This window comes from Aspergillus ruber (genome assembly GCF_000600275.1).
Source record: "Aspergillus ruber CBS 135680 unplaced genomic scaffold scaffold00025, whole genome shotgun sequence".
In the NCBI taxonomy this organism is placed as follows: Eukaryota; Fungi; Ascomycota; class Eurotiomycetes; order Eurotiales; family Aspergillaceae; genus Aspergillus; species Aspergillus ruber.
In genome coordinates this window covers 455,254-476,804 of record NW_024467321.1, presented here as the reverse complement: position 1 = coordinate 476,804, position 21,551 = coordinate 455,254, and the positions used below count along the sequence as shown (strand labels likewise).

The 21,551-nt window shown below is 49.8% G+C and overlaps 8 protein-coding genes and 1 non-coding gene across 9 annotated transcripts; 6 read left to right on the top strand and 3 right to left on the bottom strand.

Moving 5' to 3' along the window:
- Nucleotides 1–391: 391 nt before the first annotated feature.
- EURHEDRAFT_415218 (uncharacterized protein) lies at nt 392–949 on the top strand (the record flags this gene model as incomplete). The annotated part of the gene is made up of 1 exon (XM_040782629.1): nt 392–949. A coding segment is annotated over exon 1 (203 nt), but the record flags the coding sequence as incomplete, so codon positions are not given.
- A 95-nt stretch (nt 950–1,044) lies between these two features.
- EURHEDRAFT_t131 lies at nt 1,045–1,115 on the bottom strand. Its single transcript has one exon. It is a non-coding gene; the product is annotated as a tRNA-His (tRNA).
- A 314-nt stretch (nt 1,116–1,429) lies between these two features.
- Nucleotides 1,430–3,161, top strand: EURHEDRAFT_379952 (uncharacterized protein; the record flags this gene model as incomplete). The annotated part of the gene is made up of 2 exons (XM_040779226.1): nt 1,430–1,532; nt 1,591–3,161. 2 exons carry the CDS (start codon nt 1,430–1,432, stop codon nt 3,159–3,161), a joined length of 1,674 nt encoding a protein of 557 aa, XP_040636519.1.
- A 223-nt stretch (nt 3,162–3,384) lies between these two features.
- EURHEDRAFT_461683 (calponin homology domain protein) lies at nt 3,385–5,291 on the bottom strand (the record flags this gene model as incomplete). Its single annotated transcript, XM_040784737.1, has 2 exons — nt 3,385–5,056; nt 5,125–5,291. 2 exons carry the CDS (start codon nt 5,289–5,291, stop codon nt 3,385–3,387), a joined length of 1,839 nt encoding a protein of 612 aa, XP_040636518.1.
- A 358-nt stretch (nt 5,292–5,649) lies between these two features.
- EURHEDRAFT_415215 (uncharacterized protein) lies at nt 5,650–6,739 on the top strand. Its single transcript, XM_040782628.1, has 3 exons — nt 5,650–5,809; nt 5,869–5,985; nt 6,048–6,739. Exons 1-3 carry the CDS (start codon nt 5,737–5,739, stop codon nt 6,416–6,418), a joined length of 561 nt encoding a protein of 186 aa, XP_040636517.1. The 5' UTR covers nt 5,650–5,736; the 3' UTR covers nt 6,419–6,739.
- A 2,018-nt stretch (nt 6,740–8,757) lies between these two features.
- wetA (developmental regulatory protein WetA) lies at nt 8,758–10,177 on the bottom strand. Its single transcript, XM_040782627.1, has one exon. It carries the CDS (start codon nt 10,103–10,105, stop codon nt 8,951–8,953), a length of 1,155 nt encoding a protein of 384 aa, XP_040636516.1. The 5' UTR covers nt 10,106–10,177; the 3' UTR covers nt 8,758–8,950.
- Nucleotides 10,178–13,680: 3,503 nt separating this feature from the next.
- On the top strand, nt 13,681–14,766 carry EURHEDRAFT_461687 (uncharacterized protein; the record flags this gene model as incomplete). The annotated part of the gene is made up of 1 exon (XM_040784738.1): nt 13,681–14,766. One exon carries the CDS (start codon nt 13,681–13,683, stop codon nt 14,764–14,766), a length of 1,086 nt encoding a protein of 361 aa, XP_040636515.1.
- Nucleotides 14,767–15,036: 270 nt separating this feature from the next.
- Nucleotides 15,037–15,615, top strand: EURHEDRAFT_461678 (F-box protein; the record flags this gene model as incomplete). The annotated part of the gene is made up of 1 exon (XM_040784735.1): nt 15,037–15,615. A coding segment is annotated over one exon (579 nt), but the record flags the coding sequence as incomplete, so codon positions are not given.
- Nucleotides 15,616–17,731: 2,116 nt separating this feature from the next.
- EURHEDRAFT_379946 (uncharacterized protein) lies at nt 17,732–21,388 on the top strand (the record flags this gene model as incomplete). Its single annotated transcript, XM_040779225.1, has 1 exon — nt 17,732–21,388. One exon carries the CDS (start codon nt 17,732–17,734, stop codon nt 21,386–21,388), a length of 3,657 nt encoding a protein of 1,218 aa, XP_040636513.1.
- Between the last annotated feature and the right edge of the window lie 163 nt (nt 21,389–21,551).

The window sequence follows — 21,551 nt, the reverse complement described above, 5'->3', positions numbered from 1 at the left end:
ATATGCCCTCAACGACTTTCTTAGAGACAAGCCGGGCTCATAACTGTCGGAAATGTGGCTTAGTCAGGGTTGAAAGTACGTATCAAGCGTATATGGTTGAGGTCTCTGATTCTTGCAAAAGTGTGCTATCTAGGATCCTATATACGACCGTAAATACCTTATAGAGTATACTAAGCGATTGTGCGGTTTCAAAAGCAGTAATAGCAGAGTAAATACGCTGCTTTTCGCCATATGATATCAGCAAGGCATCAATCAGGCATCAGTTGGTATTGTTCGGTAAGGAACCTCTATATTCCGACAATCTTGTGTGGGTCACGTGCCTAGTCACGTGTATACATCACGGCTGGCACCGTGACAATCCATCCAACTCTGGATACCACAATGCCAAACCCCTCGCACAAAGACTTCTGGAGTCCAAAGGTATGATCCATCTGATATACGTCCTGAACAGTCTTTACATAATGGTTTATAGGCATACGCCATATCCGATATGTCTCTTTCTCTGGCTGCTATCTTCAGTGCTGGGCTGCTTGGTTATCAGAACGAGGAGCTTTTAGTATAGCAGGATACTGCTCTCACTGAAAATGTTTCTGTTTTGGAAAAGGCAGAACGAATGCCGACTACGGTGGATGATGCTTTGAATGCTCTTGACGGGAAGTTCGAGGATATCGAGGCTATGGTGGAAAGTAAGGTTGTCAAGCACTACCTCGGGATCAAACGGTGGGAGTCGAATTGGGTGAAGGAAATGGATACTAAGGAAGTGCGCTTTTTACAAGGCTGTTCTAGCGATGCCATTTCGTCGTATATTGCGGTTAGATAGACAAATAGATGAAACGGTATATATCTAGGACCAATGTAAGAACAATGAATGGGGGCAAGAACAAGGGGGTCAAAATCATAAAGTTTCATAATGAACACTACTACCTAAGGCTTAGCACCGGAAATGCCGACAAATAATTCTATCTTTCTAATTTACTTGTGTTTATGGCAATATGTATGGTAGCAACAAAAAACAATACAAAAACAGAGATAAAGTAAAAAAAATGGCGCTGCCCGGAATCGAACCGGGGCTGGCGCGGCCACAACGCGACGTCATACCACTAGACCACAGCACCTTGCTTATAATGATCGGCATATTTAGGGGAAAATAAACGCAAATTATAAGTTGCTCAATGCGGTTTAGTCGGTCCACCAGAAGTTGATGGTAAGATGGGTTATTTCTACTTCTGCCTTGCTGGAATTGTCAATAGCAGTAAGGGCGATATACATAATGCCATCGCTGGAGCCTACTACTTACTACACTATACGCTGACCAAATAGGCAGGATAATCGTGACCAGACGCGCGATATCGATAAAGCGTCACGACACCGCGTCACTATCCCACTTCATACCTCCAACGATTCTCGCGCATAACGCTTCTTCACTGCAATGGCAGTCGAGGATGGGGAGAAGCCTCCTTCCTACCGAGCTTCCAAATCTGTCCCCTTCGAACTAATCCAACATTCGGGAATTTTCTTCGAAGAGAAGCTCTGTCCGTTGCCCTACCCCGGACTACGCGACAGCATCTAGCTAACACAGCCTGCACACAGATACTCAAGCCCTAAACCTTCTCCTAAACATTGTCACTTCTGGCACCGTCACTTCTGGTCCCGTGTTTGTCCCATCACCACCCCTCCTCGCTGTCGCAGCTACCTTCCTCGTCCATCCCTCCACGACCACCCGTGCCAAAAGCTCCGAAGAAAAAGAAGCGCCCAGCGCAGCCTTCCGACTTCTCCGATTAACAAATACTCTCGTCGGACCGATAGCCGCTAGATTTGATACTGCATTCGCATTCACGCATTTCGAAGCCTCCCGTCATGGAGGCATACGTCGACGCGCCAGCGAGGGTGAAGAGACACCTGGAAATGAGATGCTGAGGAATGAATGGAAACTGCTGAATACGGAGCTGGGACAGTCATCTGCTGTGTGGTCTCGCGCGGAGGACTTCTGGCATGCGGTTGGATGGGCGTTCAACTGTTCTGTCTTGCACCCAGAACGATGGGAACGGTGGCAGGTTTGGTTGCAGTTTATGTGTGAGGTTCTGGAAGATGATTGGAATGAGCGCAACAGGCAGGTTGAGCGGCAGGTACCTAGGGCTGGAAATGGTAAGGAGCAGAAGAGGTTGCGGCAGAGCATACTGCATCAAAGTCTTATCTTCCGGTATATCGATGGGAGTAGTGGGAGCTATGGACGGAATCGAAGGATTCTGAGAGCTATTTTTGCGGATGGGACTTCAAGCTCGGTCAACGAGTTTCGCGAGGTGTTCCGAAACGAGTTGAAGCAACTGAAGCGGGACCAAGAGAACATCAAGAAGAGGGAAGCAGAGGTCAAAATCGACGAAGAACAATACGGCGACTACCTAACCAAAGACGACGACGAGTCGGAAGAAGGTGACGGCAAAGATGATACAGCTACAACAACAGAACGACGTCCCAAACGCACACGAAGAGGAACAAGAAACACGACCACAGAACAACCTACAGCCACCGCAAACACAAACAACACCCTCTACTCCCACGGTACCCTCTCCCTCTTCGGCGGCCTCCCCTCCCTCGCCCTCCGCCAACGCCTCCTGCACCTTCTCTCCGCCGTCTCCGAAGCCCTCCCGAAAACCTTCACAACCCTCGAAGAACTCTACCACCTCTTCGTCGAAAACATCCGCCACCTTCCCCTTCCAATTTACCAATCCTTCATCTCCCCGCACGTCCTTCCCTACTTCTCCGCGGCGGCGCAAACGACACTCTGCGAATTCCTCCTCTTCCGACTCCGCGAGAGCACAGCACCCGAGACAGAGGAGGAGTACCTCAACCAAGCAAAGCTAGAACAGTGCTTTCTGCCATACGCGGCGAGTAAAGCGTCCGTGGTCGATAATACGAAGATGGCAATTGCACTGGAGGCGCTTGTTATGATACTTGCGGAGAGCGAGATGCTAAAGGTCACGCCAGAGCTGAGGGCAGCCGTGGAGGACGGAATTATGGTACGGGCTGATAGGGCGCAGGACGTGAAAAGAAATCAGTCGAGTAAGCAGGTGGAGGATATTGAGTGGTGTTGGTTGCTTGAGAGCGGGGAGAGGTTGTTGTTTATGATTAATGAGTTGGTTCCAAGTATGCAAGCTTCATGAGAAGACGTTCACTGGCCAGCCCTAATCCCATTGCTACAAGGCGCATAGTTTCGTTACAGTCATTTACTAGATAGATACCCATTGCTAAACTAATCTTTTTGATATTGGTATGGTTTTGAATTATATAGTGTCTATAACAAGAAAAACCGATGAAACAAAGTGGGAATATAAAAGCACAAAAATAACACGAAAACAAACCACAACGAAAGATGGTTAAATATATTTACGGCGGAGGCCTGGGCCCAATGATCTGACGTCTAGCACCCCAGGCACTCAAACCCGGACCACCCCTACTCTGATTATCACCGCCCATATATCCATACTGGAAGACATTCCACGCACCCCCAGGTCCAGATCCCTGACTAGGATCCGCAAGACCCTTGGCCGCTGCTTCCTGGGTCTCCTTCTGGCCATCCTCCCACTCGCGCTGACGCTCGCGTTCGCGCTCCATCTCACGTTCCAAAAGCGACTTGGACGCCCAACCACCGGCCTTGGTCTGCTGTTGTGCAGCCTCGCGACGGCTGTTTTCAGCGTCGACTTCGGCGGTCGTACTGTAGTCTGCTGGGCGGTGGCTGGTGGGTTTTGGTGCGACGGGAGGTTTGTTGGAGGCAAGGAAGCGATCGACGCGGTTCTCACGGGCGTTGGTGTATGCGACAGGGTCGGGGAGGGGACGTGGGGAGGTTTGAGGGGATTTCTGGGCTTGGGTTGGGTCGGGCAAGGGGCGAGGGGGTGTTGGTGGAGCAGAAAACTCATCCTGGTTTTTGTTCCATTCGGTGCGGAGCATCCGGCGTTCTTGCTCGAGGGACGAGAAATCATAGCTTGGCTTGGGAGGGACCGGGCGAGGGCGAGGAGGTTCGGCCTTTTTCTTGAAATCCTCGCGTTCGTGTTGGTACTTGAGTTCTCGCTCGCGCGCAAGTTGCAGTTCCCTTTCCAGCTCCTTGACGCGTTGGCTTTCCTGGGATTCAGCCGATGGCAGCGGCGCTACTTTGACAGGGCTCGGCTGGCTGGCTTGATACTGGCTTAGGAACTGACCGTTAAGTCGGTTGTCGGCCATGCTCCGCCTGCGTTGCCTTTCCTGTTCGAACTTTTCTTCCGCTTCCCTTTCCTCGTTCAAACGGCGCTGTTCTTCTGCTTCCCACAGGCGCTTCTCCTCGTCCCATCGTTTCTTCTCTTCTTCAACCTGAAGGCGCTCCTGCTCCCTCAGGCGGGTTGTATGTTCGTCCCATCTTCGTTGTTCCTCTAGCCGGGCCTGTTCCTCTTCAGCTTCTCGCTGTCGCTGACGTGCTTGTTCCGCGCCTTGCTTTTCCACGAGTGCTCTTTCTTCCGCTTCATGTCTGCGCTTCTCTTTTTCTGCAAGACTAGGGACAACCGGAGCGGCAGTGGTGATCTGGCGCCGCCCACCAAAGACCACCCCTTGATTGCCCTGGTCCGCCCCACCCATATAGCCATACTGGTGGATATTCCAAGCGGGAGCCGTAGACGTCTCATCCGTTTTCCTACTCCAGCTACTGACATTTGACGAGTTTGCAGGCGTGGACTGTGCGCTCGAGTTCGGACTGGCTCCACGGAACCGCGAGGGGGTGGTGAGCCTTTGGCTAGAACCAGTTACATCCGGACTCAAACCACTACCTTTGTTGACTTGTGGACCGATGGTACGGCGAAACTTGCTGGGCTGGACGGCGTTTGCCCTGCGACTGAAGGACATGATGCATTGTAGGACTTGCGCAGGGTCTTTGCCTTCGTAGAGATCGACTGTCAGGAACACATCGTGTGGCGGGAGGTTTAGCGGGGGGATCTGGCAAGCGCGAAGAAAGTGGGAGATGTTTTCCATCTGCACGAAGGGCATCGATGACTGCTTGTACTTGACGCCGGGCGAGACAGCTAGGTTGATCAACCTTCATGCCATTAGCTCCTGCACTTGCGCCCAGTTCATTTAGATCATATAGTTTCCAAGGATACATACTTGCATAGCGCCACACCATCTTTGAGCGCATCCAAGAGATCACCCGGGGCTAACTGTTCCTGAAGGACTTCCTCGATCCAGTCGCGCACTTCGGCAGCTGCCTGCGGGGTATAGCGGGACAGTCGTAGACTGCGCAAGTCTTTGTCCAACGACGTAACGGACGCCATATCTGTATTGCAATTCCGATTGTGTATGGGTCACACTAGGTGCATGTAAACGGCTTCCTGCAGATACGGGGGTTTGTTGGCGACTGTTGTTTGGGTGCCTCGAAGTATGGGTCGGATAAGGGGTCCGGTCAGCGGATGACTGTTGAGTGATTCGGATGAAGAGACAACCAGAAAGCCGGGTTATAAGGAGTAAAAAGAGCAGCCTAACAACTGATTGCTAGGACGATGAATGAGACCCGAAATATGTACGAAGCACAAGTATGTATTACTTTGTACTGCTTGTGCTCAGGGGAGGAATGCGGGCGGTCGCTGATGACGTTTGGACCGTCGGAGGAAAAAGGGCGCTGATTCTCCGGAGAGACGCCTCAGCCACGCAAGACCCTACTTACGACCACTACTAGTGATATCTTTTCTTAGCATCTCTTTAGATAACCCCTCTGGCAAAATGAGTCCTATTAACAGTCTCTGGTTCAAGTGGAAAGGCCTCCGATTGCCGTGGCGAAGGTCGTTTCTGGCCGGTATGTATCTTTACTTCTGCGCAGTGGCAAGAATTTATCAGATTGAGTGGTTATAACAGGCTCCGATCTGTCCGGAAATACCTACTGGGAATTCAAGGAGACACTCAGTGCTTCGCGATTACGGCGCATTGTCAGATACAACCCGAAAACTCACTACGCGGACATCAAAGTCTCCCGTAAGCCTCCTGCTTACCTTCCATCCACAACATAAGCAAGAAGCTGACAATTGCATCCCAAGCACAATGGCACCAATGGCTTCGATACGTCCGCGCCGATCCCCCATCCATCGAAGAACAACAACAAGACGTCGTGCGCCAAATCCAAATGAAGCACCTGGCTCGTTTGGCCGATGAACGCTGGGCCAGTAAACCATCCTACCTCGATAAACCCCAGACCCAGCAACCGGAACCGGCATTACGTACAAGCGATCCTACGCTACGGGGACCCGAGGAGAACGCGCCTCCCACACAATCAGAGGGGACAGAGTCGACGACGGAGCAAGTGAGGAGGCACGCAGAAAAGAAGAATCCCTGGGCTAAGGCCAATGCTGGGAATCCGAGTGATTCCTGGCAACCAGAACCATGGACGCCAACTGCTGCTCGGAAGTGAACAGTACGGAGTCCCATGTTGGAGTTATCGCATATCCTATGGTTATTCGGCGTCGAGATTTGCACATCACGGTATTCATGTATTATAGTAGTATTTTCTCTGTATAGTACGGACTTCACGACAGAATCTACCCCATACACAAAAATTGTAGGTCCTATCACTGGACTTCGGGTTGCCCAATCAAACGAGTCGGGTTTACAAGAACCACGCTAGGCCTGTTAAAACGATTGGGTCCCACTTTCCGTTTTGGGTAAATGGGAACTATGTATTGGTAGTAGATTGAATCGCTACCCATTTCCTCTTGAAGGTAGTGAAATGAGGGACCTTGACCTGACCAGGGCTCACCCGTAAAGGGGACGTCATTTGATAGCACAAACGAAGTCCCTTTCAACGACCTCTATAATGGAAGTTACAGGGAACTGTTCGATATTTCCAACGGGCTTGCAGATGCCGCATGGAAAGTTCAAACGGGGCCGTTTTCACATTGGAGAAGTCGAACAATTTGCTTCCCTGCAATACAATCTCATGGCTATCATGGTGGGCCCGTAGAATTGTTCCGCGAGTGGGGTCCATGAAGAAAAGACCATGACCTGTTTTATCAAGACAATGTTGGTTATGCAGTGGAATAGTTAAGATACCAAATAATTGGCATATATAGAAATAATCACATGTCGTGTGAAGTGCTTAAACGATATTTGACTGCTGATTGAACGGATCTGCTGGCAAGAAGGGAGATTCCTCTCGAAAAACAAGTTGTCCAAACAGTGTTGTTTTAGGATGGACTTTATGAAGCCCCTGTAGCAATGATCAGTATTATTACTCTTAGCCCAAAGAAGAAGAAGGAAAACGGAAGGTATACTTACGAAAAATCCATCCACGTATATCTTCAAGAGATTGACCACGTCCCTGCTCAGAATCTGGGATACTGGCTCTAGTCGCGCCAAATATCCACGCAAAAAGAGCACAGAAGAAGCCAGTCGAGTCCTGCCCATCATGGCGGGCAATATTCTAACGCCATGGGAATAGAAGAGATCACCTGTTGCATCGCATCCTCAGAACCAAACGAATAATTCTGTAGTTCTGCTTCAGACATTGGCTGGAAGAACTCTATCGGCTTGGATGCATTATCGCTCGTTGGATAATCTACTGTTGGAAGTGCTTCGGCCCTAATGCCTAGGTAATTGAGATGCGCTTGGACCAGCGCAGAGACTGGAAGAGCCTTGAGGTCGCAGAAAATGTTGTAAGTGTTTCGTGTAATCTAGACTTTCCAAGTTCGCTCGATACGTGAATAGACTGATCAAAAGACACGGGGGCAGACATATCGACAAATAGTATAGATGAAGTAACGAGCGGAAACTGTTAGGTCGATTCTGAGGGTAAAATAGAATCAAACATGGAAGTTTGAGGTATAATCAGAGTATCGTCGATCCATGGTTCTTTGTTCGGTTTTAAGCATCGGAGCCGTTTCTTGGGGGACCTCTTTAGATGCCTCGGTACGCAGAGATCTGCTATAATACATATATATTCAGCTATTGATATTAAGTAGAAAACCAGTAGAAGTAATTAATCAGAACAATAATAGAATCTATGTCGTGTGCTTTCTAACACACTACCTCTCTTATACAAACACCAACTTGGCTCTATTCACTGTAGCTGTGAAACGCCCCCCCCCCCCCCTTTTTTTTTTTTTTTTTTTTTTTTTTTAAAAAAAAAAAAAAAAAAAGACAAAGGAAAGAAAAGGAAAGGAAAAACCGTGCAGTCAATGATAGTCAGTCAGGAGCGTGATATTGGAACGCGCTTTAAAGCAGGAGGTAGGTCGCGGAGGTGTCAGTTCTTTTTTCCACTGCGATGTGGAAGAATTGCCTGCGTTGAATGGACAATGTGTCTACCAGTCTCACCCTACTTGCTGAGCAATATTGCTAATATTCTAGTCGCTATCTCCTTTCGCAGGGCCGACATGGCTACGTGACTTTTAAAAGCGAGAATGTGCCAGTATGGGCCGTGGAATCTGACCAATAACCGGTGGATTGGGCTCTTTTCTCATACGACTGTTGCGTTGACGCTCGCTGGGGGTGGAACAGCCATGAGCAGGCACTGGGTGGAAGGGTGCACGAGGCGTGGTTTCGTATTGCTTGTTTGTTTATTTCAAACAGGGATCTCACTGTTCTCAACGTAAGCATAAGCAGTAAAGCATAATCGAGAAGTACTTGAATGTATGATTCATGCTTTGGAGTTGGAAAGATGATGTCATGCAGTATAGAGCTCCAAATTTCTATTAGGGATATCATGACAAGAATGATCTTAGAATAAAATTAGAAATGTTATTAGTAAAATGGGAAGGCCTATACCCAAATCCAAAGACCCAGTCCAGAGACGCTAAAAAAGAACAATTTATACCAACAAACACCGAAACGACCACTGCCAAATAACAAATATAAGAAATACAGTAAAGTACACGAGGTTTTATGACCAAGGTGACATATAGTCAGTCAGTAATAGACAATAAAGTGAAAGCAAAAGGATATCAATTTCTCAGCACAGCACAGCTTCCAAAGCATCAATGTCGCCTCCTGCATTTCTCACAGCCTTCAACGCAGCCTCACCCAGTTTGCGCCGGCGCTCGCGCGCTTCCTGCTCACGTCTCGCCTTTGTCTTGGAGCTACCACTGGGAGCAACCCCCGTCAAGATCCTATCGCCGTCACTCGGGGTGAAGTTGACAAAAGACACGGATACGGACTTGTTGGAGCCCCTCGGGCTGTGTGCCTTGGCGGGTTTAGGCGTGTTCGAGGGAGCGGACATCTTGCGCTCATAGCTGCGGCGGTGTGGTGTTTTCATGGCGGTCCCTGTTCGTGGTGTTGCTGTTACTGTTGCTGGGCCGCTCTTGGGTGATGCAGCAGCACCCTTGTTCCTCGGGGATAGAGAAGGTGACCGGGTGTGGTGCTGGATTTGAGGGGTAGCGGCGAATGAAGGATTCATGTGTGTGCTGGAGACGGGGTGGTAGGTTTGGCTTTCCTGAGCCGTAGCAGGCGCCGAGGAAGACATGGTCGATGAAGGAAAAGATGGTTCTGCTGGTGCAGACATGTCGAACGAGGGATCGAACTGGATCATAAGTCCTCCTTGCAGCATGTCATTATGCTGGTCGTGGTTCGGGATGGGTCTTTGAGGAGTTGGCGCTTCCAGCATCGGTTGGTATGAGGATTGCTGCTGCGGCGCGAGTCGCGACGCCATAGGCGACCACCACTGCTGCGCATCCTGATTAAGGTCGGGAGTGAAGGAGAAAGCGGATGGTGCAAGTGAATCAGAATACCACGAGGACAAGGACTGGGAACCCGAAGAGTGCGGAGACGAGAAAATTTCGTCGGCCGAGGGAGGACTGGAGGTCAATGTAGTGCTATTTGGCTGGCTCATATATCTGTGTTGGTGTCTAGCCAATGCACCCACCGAGGGCGAGGGCATAGAAATGGCTGGAGATTGGTTAAAAATGCTCGAGTCGTACTGTTGAGGCATCTCGGCAGAATCACCCCAAAACTGCTCTGTAGAGCCGTTCAGGTGAGTTGAGTTATTTGCAGAAAGGTTCTCGTGTTGCGCGAGAAGATCGGTTGGTGGCGGAGACAGCGGTAGATGGTCGTCTGAGCTATGGAGGCTGAATTTGTGGAAGCGTGGGGCAGAAGCTTCAGAATATGCCATTCTAGCTTTTTGGGCGCGTGAAGAGCGCGTCAAACTGGGGGAAGAGCTCTGCTTGCGCAGCAGGCGACGGCGGTCACCCGTATCCTGATGATGACGGATAGACTTGGGAGTGGTTATACCACTACCCATACAAACTTTCTTGCGGGGCGTCTCGGGAGGGGTCGACAGCGGAGTAGAGGATAGCACATGAGCTACTGCAGGTCGGGAAGAAGAGGAGGATGACTGAGCGTCAAGATTGAGACTCAGGTTAGACACAGCAGAAGGTTGGACAGTATCATGGAAAGAAAAGGTGCCCTGATCGATGGACGAAGATGACGCAGCGCCGGTCTCTTGCGGCAGACTCCAGAGGTCTTGAGTAGGAGTACTCCAGGGCTGAGGAGACTGACGGGACCGCTTATTGGAGGGGGAAATAATGGGCGATGAAAGAGCGCCACACTCACTTGACAATGAGTTGAGTGGGAATAGTTGGTCAAAGTCGCCGCTGGGAAATGAAACGTCTTTGTTGTCATCGGAGCTCGAGGATTCCACATTGACATACTGGTTAAATATGTCATTGAACGAGTGCTCGAACTGTTGGACAAACATCTTTGCTGCTTTGATTTCCGTTTGCGGCGATGAACGAATGACTGGACCAAAGTCTGGTACTGGGGTGAACCACACAAGGTTGTTATTCAATATGATTGGCAAGGATAAAGAAAGCCAAAAAGGTCAAAGCAATCTGACTCGAAAAAAGAAAATTCGAAATCGGCAGAGTTCTGCAGCGAATGATAGCCTTAGGCAAGAAACGAGTGTATGCTCCGTGATGTAGGAGCAGTTTGAACGATTGACAATCAAAGAAAACACTGCAGAAGATGCAAAGGAGACAAAGCAAACAAACAACCGACTTCAGGGGTCTATTTGAATCGTTGCGACTTTGTCCCAGCCTCAATGGTTTCCCTGCGCATTCCAATGACCGAGGAATGTGCCCTAAGGAGACTCTCTATACATGGTCCACCACAGGCCAATGGAAGGGAGATCTCTCCAGGTTTCCCAATAACCAATTGTAGTACGTCAAAAATCAGGATGGCTGAACGCATTTCCGACCCTCTCCATGCTATCCAGTGGAAAGAAACGCCCTGAGGAGACAGGAGATCCGGCCGGCCACCTTTCGGAATGTAACGCCCGCTTGCTAAACCAAAAGCAGTGGCCATGGTACCAGTAGTAGCAAGAAAAGATAGCAGTATCAGAAAATAAACACGACGGTTTTGGAAAGGTATCGCAAAGCATCTCAAACCAATAATAGTAGCAATACAGAGTAGTGCCTGCTGATCTATGCACCTGAATCATGAACGGGGGCTTGATTGACCTTGACTCCCGCTGCAAATTCCACCTATAGCCGTCGACCACAAACTTTGCTGTGGAGAAGTTGGACCTGTCAATTATCTCACCAGACTGGCGGGTGTAAGCGTCATGACACTGCTTGTTTGTCAAGGAAGCTACTTCCTTAGCCTCCAACAAAACACGACCACAGTGGCCAGGATGATCTACAGCAAATAGTCAGGATCTTTCTCTCTGGAATGCCAGTTTGATGCTTTTGTCCGCAATGTACTAGTTTGGATGTTCCAAACATGGTTCGAGTGGCATCATTCAGGAATGCGGGAGGTTGGATGGAATGCAAGCCTAGGCCAATAATGCACAATCAGATCTCTGGAATGTGACAAAATACTGGACACTCACTCTCTTATCTGCCAAGGTGAATTCTGGTTGACTCGGAAATAGAAGCAAGACCAATTTCTATAATTATTCACTTTTATGCCGAGCCTTCATAAAGCACAGAACGCATGCGTCCGAAGCCCACCCAAGACTTCTCGAAGGCTTGCGCATTGCATTGCAAAGCGGACTTGTACCTGTAACCCATTTTTTCGTACATGGTACTCTTCCGAATCGATATGTTCTGTCTTCTCTGGTCCGGATTGCTTGTAATGGGGTGCGTACGTGTGATTGTGCTTGCGCAGACTGGGTCCATTCGATTGGACAATCCAAACAGTGTGATGAAGCCAGAAGTGGTACGGATTAGATGAATTAAATACGGCTATTTCGAGGTTATCGGCTCGTGTTTGTTCCTTTCCTTTGTTCCTAGCCTTCCTCATCACAGCCTCGTGGGGTACCAGGGAGTGCATAAGGGCCAACGAGGTGCAGGAACCGAGGAAATAACCACAGCATTCTTTGAGTCTACCAACGTATTTATCCATCTTCCCGAAGCTGAATCGACTCGGAACCTTAGAAAATCCACCTTATTCTATGCAAGACAAGATCGCCGACGGATAAAGCCATATAAAGAATGATTGATGGAAGATATACTTCAAAGTAAATCCAGGCTTTTGGTACACTTTCTTAGCATCGGACATTCAATTTTTTTTTTTTTTTTTTAAAAAAAAAAAAAAGAATAGCGTCATCATCATGCATAGCATATGGAGTATTAGAGGCCGTATGACTATGACATTAGCGAAGCGTCATGAAATGTTGCAGCCCAATAGCATATTAACTTGTTCACCATGTTGGCGAATAACTCCACTGTACATAGTATGTTCCTGTCAGCCCTGTGATATTGTACGGAGATTGTACGGAGTATGTATCCAATTTAGACATGACTTTTCCAGTAAGTTCTCCCAAACACGGAATCATCGCTGACTCAGTATAAACCCGGCTAAACCAGTTCCGGAAATCCGAAGACGCACAGGTCAGGTGATGATGACGGAAAGCTGAGCGATCCGATTTCGCCCCTCGCCTTCTCTTTCTCCTTTCCTTTTCTCCAGCACCGTTAACCGTGCTGCTTCTACTACCATCTATTGTTATTGTTTGTGGGTCTAACACCTTTTCAAATCAGTTCTGCTTCTTGACTGGAGTTAGAAGGCACTTTTTCTATTTTTACCTCTCGCCCCGGTCTTCCCCGCGGCGCCTCTACTCGTGTCAGAATCCCACGCACAAGTGGGAATAACACCACAAGACCCAATACTCTACTACCTTTGCCCTTGACGTCTCTCTACACGTTTTCACGATCGATTCTTGTCCTTTGAAGACAAGTCTTAAGACAGATAACCACAGAGACGCAGCGCGTTCGTGGTCTTCGACTATTAAGCCCTGAATATCGACACCTCTCCGCTCCGGATTTCTTCGTTCTACGTCACAAATTCACGGTCTATATGTATTGCTTCGGAGCAGTATATCTCGAATTGTTGAAAGGAAAAAAACAGGTCCAACCGTGTCGTTTACGCAAGAACGAGAAACAATCTTCAAGAATTACCAGGAATTTGAGTCATGGCTTTTAAGTGCATTAAGGTCGGGGGTTCCCTCGTCATCGCTCTCCCTTAAACGAATTCCCATTCACGTCAGCGCTTCCATCATGGACCTATATCGGTTTACTGGAGGCCACCAAAGCCATTCGATTTTCAGAAAATCAAAACTCAACAATCTCTTCACGTCGAACAAAACAACACAAACAACCTAAGTAGTTTGTTACGCCTTTCACGCTTTTTCCTGGTTCTCGCGTTACGTGCAGACCGTTGTTTTAGGACACGGATTTCCCTTTTTTCAAAATGGGCGAACCAACTGCCTTGAGCAGAAAGTCCTGGGAGTCGCTTTCTTCTACATTCTCGAATCTTGAAGTATCCCTTTCCCAGGACAGCAGCTATGCATCCGATGAGATTTCGGTCGTTTCAAGCAATCCGACTACGGTGGACACGTCGATTGCTTCGAGCCAGGGACCTCCATCAGAGTCCAAATTGCGTCCGTGCTTGAAATCTATCCTAAAGAAGCCAGAGACCGAGCCTGAAGAAGAGGATGCGCAGTCGGAATCAGGCTATGGGACTGATGTGTTTGACTGCGAATACGAGACTATGTCCGAACGAGAAGAAGAAGAGGAAGAGGAAGAGTTGTACGAAGTGTCTATTTGCTGGGACACTGACGATGCCATGTCCGAAATTGTCAGTGAAGACGAAGATGGAATGTTTGATGATTCATTCATCGCTTTTGAGTCAATGGTTCGGTTTGATCCGAATGTGCAGTACATTGAAGCGCCTGAGCTCAAGGAAGACGAAGGTCCTGACACTGGGCTGACCTGCCATGAGCTTATGGAGATGGCGCGGTCTTCCGGCAGCCTCCAAACTTTCGATGGAGAAAATCCGACCGCAATCGAATCGACTGAAGAGCATTGGCGGAATGCCATTGATTCTGAGGAATACCCAGGAGACACAGTTGATGTGGACAGGCAGTTGTTTGTGGCATATGTCAACGGCATCAAAGAGATTGCCGATTCCCAGTACAAAGGACGGCTCCGTGCTTTGGTGGATGACATTCGATTGGGACAGGCAGAGACTCCGTATTTGGAGACCAACTGCAGCGATGGGGTATACATGGACCATGCGCTGAACCATGTGATCGGAGTATTCCGCAACCTGCTTGTACCTGACGAATTTGAAGAGCTGGTCGCGCTCAGCTCACAAAAGATGAGTTTGACGCCGCAGACAAAGGCACTAGAAAGCCATAATGCGAGCTTGATGGACCGTATCCAAAAGCTGCTTGTTGAGCGATTGGCCCAAGGCAACGTGGATGTGGAGGCGGATGAGCTGAGCTTTTTTGCCGGAGGCGTCACGTATGCTCTGGAGAATTGGAAGGTCCATTAAAATTGACTAAAATTTTCGGGTTCTCGTTTTCTTGTGAATAGTGTTAAAAAGCATTAGCGGGTTTCTTTCAGAAGTTTTACGAAGTGATGTCAAGTATATTGAAGCTAGCCTAGACAGCATAGAGTGTTGATTTATTATCCTCGGAGTGTTTGCTCGGTTTTAGCCTTGTCAGCCTTGCCCTTGGCCTCCGCAAGGACCAGCAGTCATTTGACGTGGTCAATATGACATTTCCTGTCTCCCTTCTTTCCAATACTCTTGCCCCTCCGTACGATGGCTCGTATATATTATAAATTGTTGAACAAGCTGAAAACCCACATCCGGAAACGTCATCAACGAGCCACCTCTCCGTTCTGCAACCTGCCCGTTGAACTGGTCGATCATATCATCCAGCACCTCGATCCAGCAACGTTATGTTCATTTAGATTGGCTTGCAAAGACTTGTATGAGTTAACACTCCCCCAATTTGGAAGCAAATACATCGACGGGATCATCCGAACGGACCTCTCCGTGCACAGTCTCGATCGATTGCGCACACTCGCGGATAATCCGAGACTAGGGCAATATGTCCACCGGCTATTGGTCACTAGTGAGGATACGATATACGGCAAGGGGATCATCTGGAATCGACATGCGGACGGCCATCTCGTGGATCCTCTCCGCCAGGATGGAGTACAGCAACTGCAGAGAATCTTGAGATCTTGCGTTAACTGCACCTCTTTCCAGATTGATGATTCCATGGCATCGGAGGATAAATACGAGGACCAGTTCCTGACGCGCAGTGATGTTCTTACCATTCTGTTGAATATTATTGCTGATACGGGATTACCGACGACGTCGTTTCTGGTAGATTTGGCGGAAGATGGTGGAAGTGGTGGTTGTGGGATCGATCCAAGACGGTTGTTGAATCTACCGAATCTGCGTGGGAGGAACTTCATCGCTGCTTGGGCTCATATACAAGAGTTGATGCTTGATTACAAGATGGAGTCTCGCGTCGCCGTGGACATGGGGATTACATTTATCCAGCAGGCGCCGAATCTCCAGAAGTTGTCCATGTCGTTCGATAACGGGGGAGACGCTGCATTGTTTCTGAGGAGGCTCATGCACATGGATGTTCTTCAACCGCCAATACAACTACAAGAAGTCTCACTCAGCAAAACGTTTGTATCAGGGGATGATCTGGCGGCGTTACTTTGTCGCGTTGGCCATTCTCTCCGCGTTGTTTCGTTTCGATGGGTCCGTCTTACCTCTGGATCTCGCGATCGGTGGAAGGAGATACTCGAGACACTACGAGATCAATGTCCATATTTGGATACTTTTGGCCTGTTTTGGAGTCGGATTACACCACACACACTCGCTAACTTCCCTTTGATTGCTGAGAATCCGATTGTTGGTGCTGGGTCTGAGGCGAGGGCGTTCGAATTCAGTGGACCGAGGAGGATTGGAGCGGTGAAATATTCAGGGCCCAGGATGGATCTGGCTTTGCAGAGATTGGTAGACTCGATCGAGTACAGGGGTATGTGATGTATGTATACCTAAGGTATACATCAACGCAATGTCCACCGGGATCACTCCCGGGATCATTGCATACATGCTAGTATTTCCAACACACTGACCGTGTATCCGTACCCGCCGGGGATTCGGGGCACGAGCATTGCATCATAGTCAACCCGACTGAGTCAGGGTCACCTGTCCTGCACAGTCCGGCCCTCTGTACGACAGACAACAGAGTATGTACTCTAGCATCCACAGCCAAGCTTCTGTCTATTGGAAAGCAATCGGAGGAATAAGGAGCTGACAGTTTTCTGGAAGAAAGATGAAAGAGTTCTTGTGCATAATATTTCCCCTGGTCTGTGTTGGAACCCATGGATATGGAATGAACTATCGGTGGTTTTTGGGGAATAAAACCCATGGTTCCAGGGTTGATGGACAAGAACTATTGGCGGTGCGGGGCAGTAGTGGCCATTGCAGTGGGAGAGAGCCGACCTTGTATGTAGTGTTACATGGGTACTCGCACAAAAGAGATTATTCCGTTGGAATGGAAATATGATCATTTTGGCAATTGAATTATCAATTTATGCATTCTGCATAATAGTAGTATACACGGCGTAATGTGTAGAGTGTCATTGACTGTGCAGTGGGAATAGGGTGGCCCCTGGGATTCAAAGTTACTATGTAGGTATGCCCCTGACCTGACCAGTGGAGCAGAGTCCATCTACAGTCAGTGCTTGGTAGTCCCAACACTTGCTTTTTCTTTTTGCTTTTTTAACCATGGCACTTGGTTTGGTTGACATTGGAAATACTTGCTCCCTCTCATAAATATTAAATACTTGCTTGTACCTCCGGTGCAAGTATTGACTCGATCTATATTCCTCCGTACCCTCCGTATACTTCTACTGCGTACGTCGATCGTGTGAAACTCTAACCGCACCTCCACTTCCCTCTCCTGATTTCCCCCAACTTTGGGTTGTCTTTTTTTTTCATCTTTCCCTCTTCATCTCTTTTTTTCTCCTGAACATTCTCTTTCATTGCTTCGTTCATTCTTTTCTTCTTCGATTCTTTGTTCTTTTTTAGATTCTCCTTCTCCTTTATCACCTCTAGTCCCCGCCCTGACGGCCGTCACGTTCTCTGCAAGTCACAAAAATTCCCCGGATTCCAAAACGTTCGTTGCTTTTTTTTCCTTCTCCTCTTCTGCTGGACATGAAACGGTTATAATCCTTTCTTACCACTTCTTCATATAATTTCACGGGTTCGTATTTGTATTAGTGTTCAAGTGGTTGCGAATTTGAAGCTGACTCTGTTTCGTCCTCGCAATTAGAATGACCTGGTGTTTCTAAACCGTGCTTACGAAGCTTCTCCAATTCTGAGCTCAGATCGAAATATTCTTATATAAAGACCCGAAGAATAACAAGATAAAAAAAGAATTCTTCTGTGTGTTATTGCGACTCCACGTCGCAGGTGCCACAGAATGCCCCCTCTTAGCAAAACCCCCGAACCTTTCGACTTCGGGTCTGTTTCACGCTCTCGCAGCACAAGCATATCGAGCGATGGCCAGCTCCCACGGATCAATCTCCTCCTCCCGCCTCCCGTGAGCCCCCAACCAGCCTTCATTGCCTCGTCCGCCGCTGCGCAGATCATTACCGCGGACCAGGAGTTCAACACAGTCGATTTCGTCGCCGATGACCACGATGGGGAAGGCAACGGCGACTCTGCCAGTGCGCTGGTCACCCCAGATGCTCTCTCGCATCTAAACGGCTTCCTCGACCATCTGCTATTCAACATCCTGGCCGTCTCCAAATCCACACAGCTCTCCAGTATCCGACCCGCTGTCGCTGATGTGCTGAAACCTCGCCTCGCCAAAGAAGTCGTGTCTGCCGCGGATGATGAATTGAGTGAATACATGGGTGGTGAGGGTGATGAGCATCTTGAGTTCCGTGGTGGCCAACAACCTACCGGCGACTTCGATCTCGTCCGGTCGTGGAAGCGTACTCGACTACGCTGTATGGTCTACACCCGCCTGGGTGACATGGAGGAGGACGAGGAGGACGAGCACATCGTCCGCGATGGTCTGGCAGAGACAGAAACCGCCCCGCGACGCTTCGCCAGTCATGTCGACAACATCACCCCCGCTGCAGCCATCTTTCTCACCTCTATCATCGAGCACCTGGGCGAGCAGGCTTTGATCATTGCCGGCGAGACAGCCCGATCTCGGTTGTCAACCAAGCTCAGCATCGAGCACGATGAGATTACCGAATCCGGTGCGGAACGTGGCTGCATCGATCGTCTGGTCGTCGAAGACTATGACATGGAAAAATTGGCGATGAACGCCACCCTCGGCCGGCTCTGGCGCACGTGGAGGAAACGAATGCGCACCCCGAATCTGTCCCGTACGCTCTCGCGAGAGTCTTTCCGTCGCCGTGGCATTGCGTCTACACTGGCGAGCAGCCGCAAGAGTAGTGTCATCACTATCGATGAGCTTCCCGCGCGTTCTGTTACCTCGTTTGAGACCACCGAAGCGCACGAGGAAGAGATTGACCCAGCGTCTATTCCTTTGCCCATGTCGGAGCACGACATCAAGGAAATCTCTATCCCGGGTTTCTCAGCCGAACCGGAAGGCGAGATTCAGACTATGGAAGCTGTTGTGGCCCACAAAGTGCGTCCACGAAGTCTCATGGTACTCCCGTCTCCTTCCTTTCCCCGATCTCGCTCCGTCGCAAGTTCCCCTGTGGCTGGCCCTGAGTCCCGTCCAAAGCTGAACCGCCACGCCCGTTCGCGCTCGCTGCCTAACAATTCGTACTTTCCTCTGGACGTTGTGGCAGCCCAAGAAGAAGCTGCACTACCCGTGGATACGGATGCCAATAAACAGGAGGATGTTCAAAGTATTGTGTCCCCCACTCCGTCGGAGGAGCGACGCCGGTTGGAGACCATGTACGAGCAGGATGAGTCTGTTGATCCTGAATCCACCGGTCTGGCAATCTCCACGCCCACAGCGACTGAATTCTCAAACGAACATCGTCACTCCGAAGGGGCGAAGACACCTACTGCACGCCACTCTATCATGGCTCCTTCTCTGTCAGGTGCATCGATTGAGGTTGGGGTCAGTCGGCCTGGCAGTGCCCAAACGGCGTATCTGAACGATGAGACCCAGCGTGGTGTTACTGAAATTATCGAAGGTCGGGGGACATCTAGGCCAACTTCGGCCATCCAGCGTCCACGGCGTAAGGCCAGTGACGACTCGAAGAAGTCCCTCTCTGCTTCAGCGTCCAGCGCGTCTGGCGTGCCAGCCGAGGTCGAGGTACCCATTCCGACGCAAGGGACTGATGGCGACTCCACCGACGCACAAAAAGCGGCCGACGATGCATCCAAAGCCGACGATGCGAAGAAAACAATTGGAAAGACCTGGTTTGCTCTTGATGATGAAGATGACGAGGAGGCTTGTCCTGCTCCTTCTGTTCCTAGACGCTCATCGGCTGAGCGCGCAGGTCGGTCCTCTCCGGCTTTTGCTACATCCAACCGGGCTTCTGTCCAACGGGTTCCCGCACAATTATCGACGCTTTCCAAATCGGACAGCAACAGTGAAAAGCGCCCGCCTACTGCAGGGTCATCCGGGTCTCAGGTCTCGAATAAGCTGAAAGGCATGGTTGGCCGATCACCGCGCGGGGAATCTGCGTCTCCGCATGTTCGTAGTTCATCTGAGACTAGCCGACCATCAAGTGGTAGCAGGAATTCACCAGGGTTGGACCAGCTAATCCAAAGTGATGAAACAATTCATTATACCTTGACGCCCAAGAACATGAGGGACATGGAGGAACCCGATTCGCCTCGTTGGAAAGCCAATCGTTCAAGCACGGTGGATTTGGCTGATTTTTTGAAGAGCACTGCGCCTCCCGGTGGTCCAAACCCGAAGGTGAATTCCAAATCACCTGCCAGGCCAGTATCCAAGTTTCAATCGATTGTGCCAGCCAGCGAGGGTCTCTCGTCGCCTAAGGATGTGAAGCCTGCCGCCGATTCGACTCGCGACTTTGCTAGTCCTGTGAAGTCGAGTGGACCTGATGGCCCTGCTAGTGCGAGAGAGGCTACCAAGAGTCCCGACGTCATTTCTAAGCCAACTCGTCGGTTCTCTGATGCTACAGAAATATCCAAGAAGTTTATCAGGCCGGGTAGCGGTTTGTCTAACTCGACAAGAAACACCTCTGGTCCACGGTTGCAGGCTCGTCCCGCTGTGGCTCCCAGAGGAGAGCAGACGTCCGAGCTTATTGACTTTATCCGTGAGGGCCCGCCTACGCCTGGATCTCATCGCATTTCCCGCTCCGTTGCACCATTCCGGAATACAATGGACTCTGATGACATGAACAATTCTGCTTCCCGGGCTTCCGGTGAGAGTACCCCTAATGATTCGATGGCCACTAAGTCTCACACCTCGTTGGGTTCCCGCACGGGGCTCTTGGACTCGTCCAACCGCGCCAACGCCAAAGCAGATGCTCCTGCGCCCACCTCGGCTCCCTCCGGTGGTGCGAAGGCATTTGATGACGACCCGATGCCTGTCCGAAAGCAACGACGGGTCCGGGATCCGTATGCCATTGATGACGACGACGATGAAGAGCTGGAGGAGCTCTTGAGACTTGAAGAGAAGCCTCAGCGTAAGGAGGAAAGTCTCATTGATTTCCTGCGCAGCGAGCCTCCTCCTGATTTTGATTCGACTCCGCAGCCAATTGCCACAACCAACCTGACCACTGCTTCGAGCAAATCTCCAAGCAGTCTCACTAGTGCATCTGCCATGAAGGCCCGTTTCCTCCGTAACAACACAGACAAATCACCCACCTCGAAAACCTCGAAGACAACTTTGCACTCCGCCCAGACTGATCCTCGTCCCTCTGGTCAGTCAGATTATGCCAACAAGGTTGGCATGGAGCGAAACGGCGGGAACAAACCAGCTGCAGTGCATGTCACTCATGGGTCCACAATGCCCAAGAGACAGACCGACACCAGCGACTTGGCTGACTTCCTCAAGAATACTGGGCCTCCAGAGCCTCCTCGGGCACCTTCGGCTTTTGCAACGAGCAAGCCAAAGGACTCGAATGGCATATCCCGGTTATTCGTGCGGAGAAAGAAGGTTGAAGCTTGATTTGACCTTTCTGCCTTGACGAGTTTCCTTTCTCTTTTTTATTCCCCCTTTCTTGTATATGTGTCGAGGCTCTCTATGCCTATGGCTGTCATGTGTTTTGGAGTGTCCGAACCATTGCGATTATATTTGGGCCTTTCCTTTTTCGGCTTCTTTATTTTTTCTT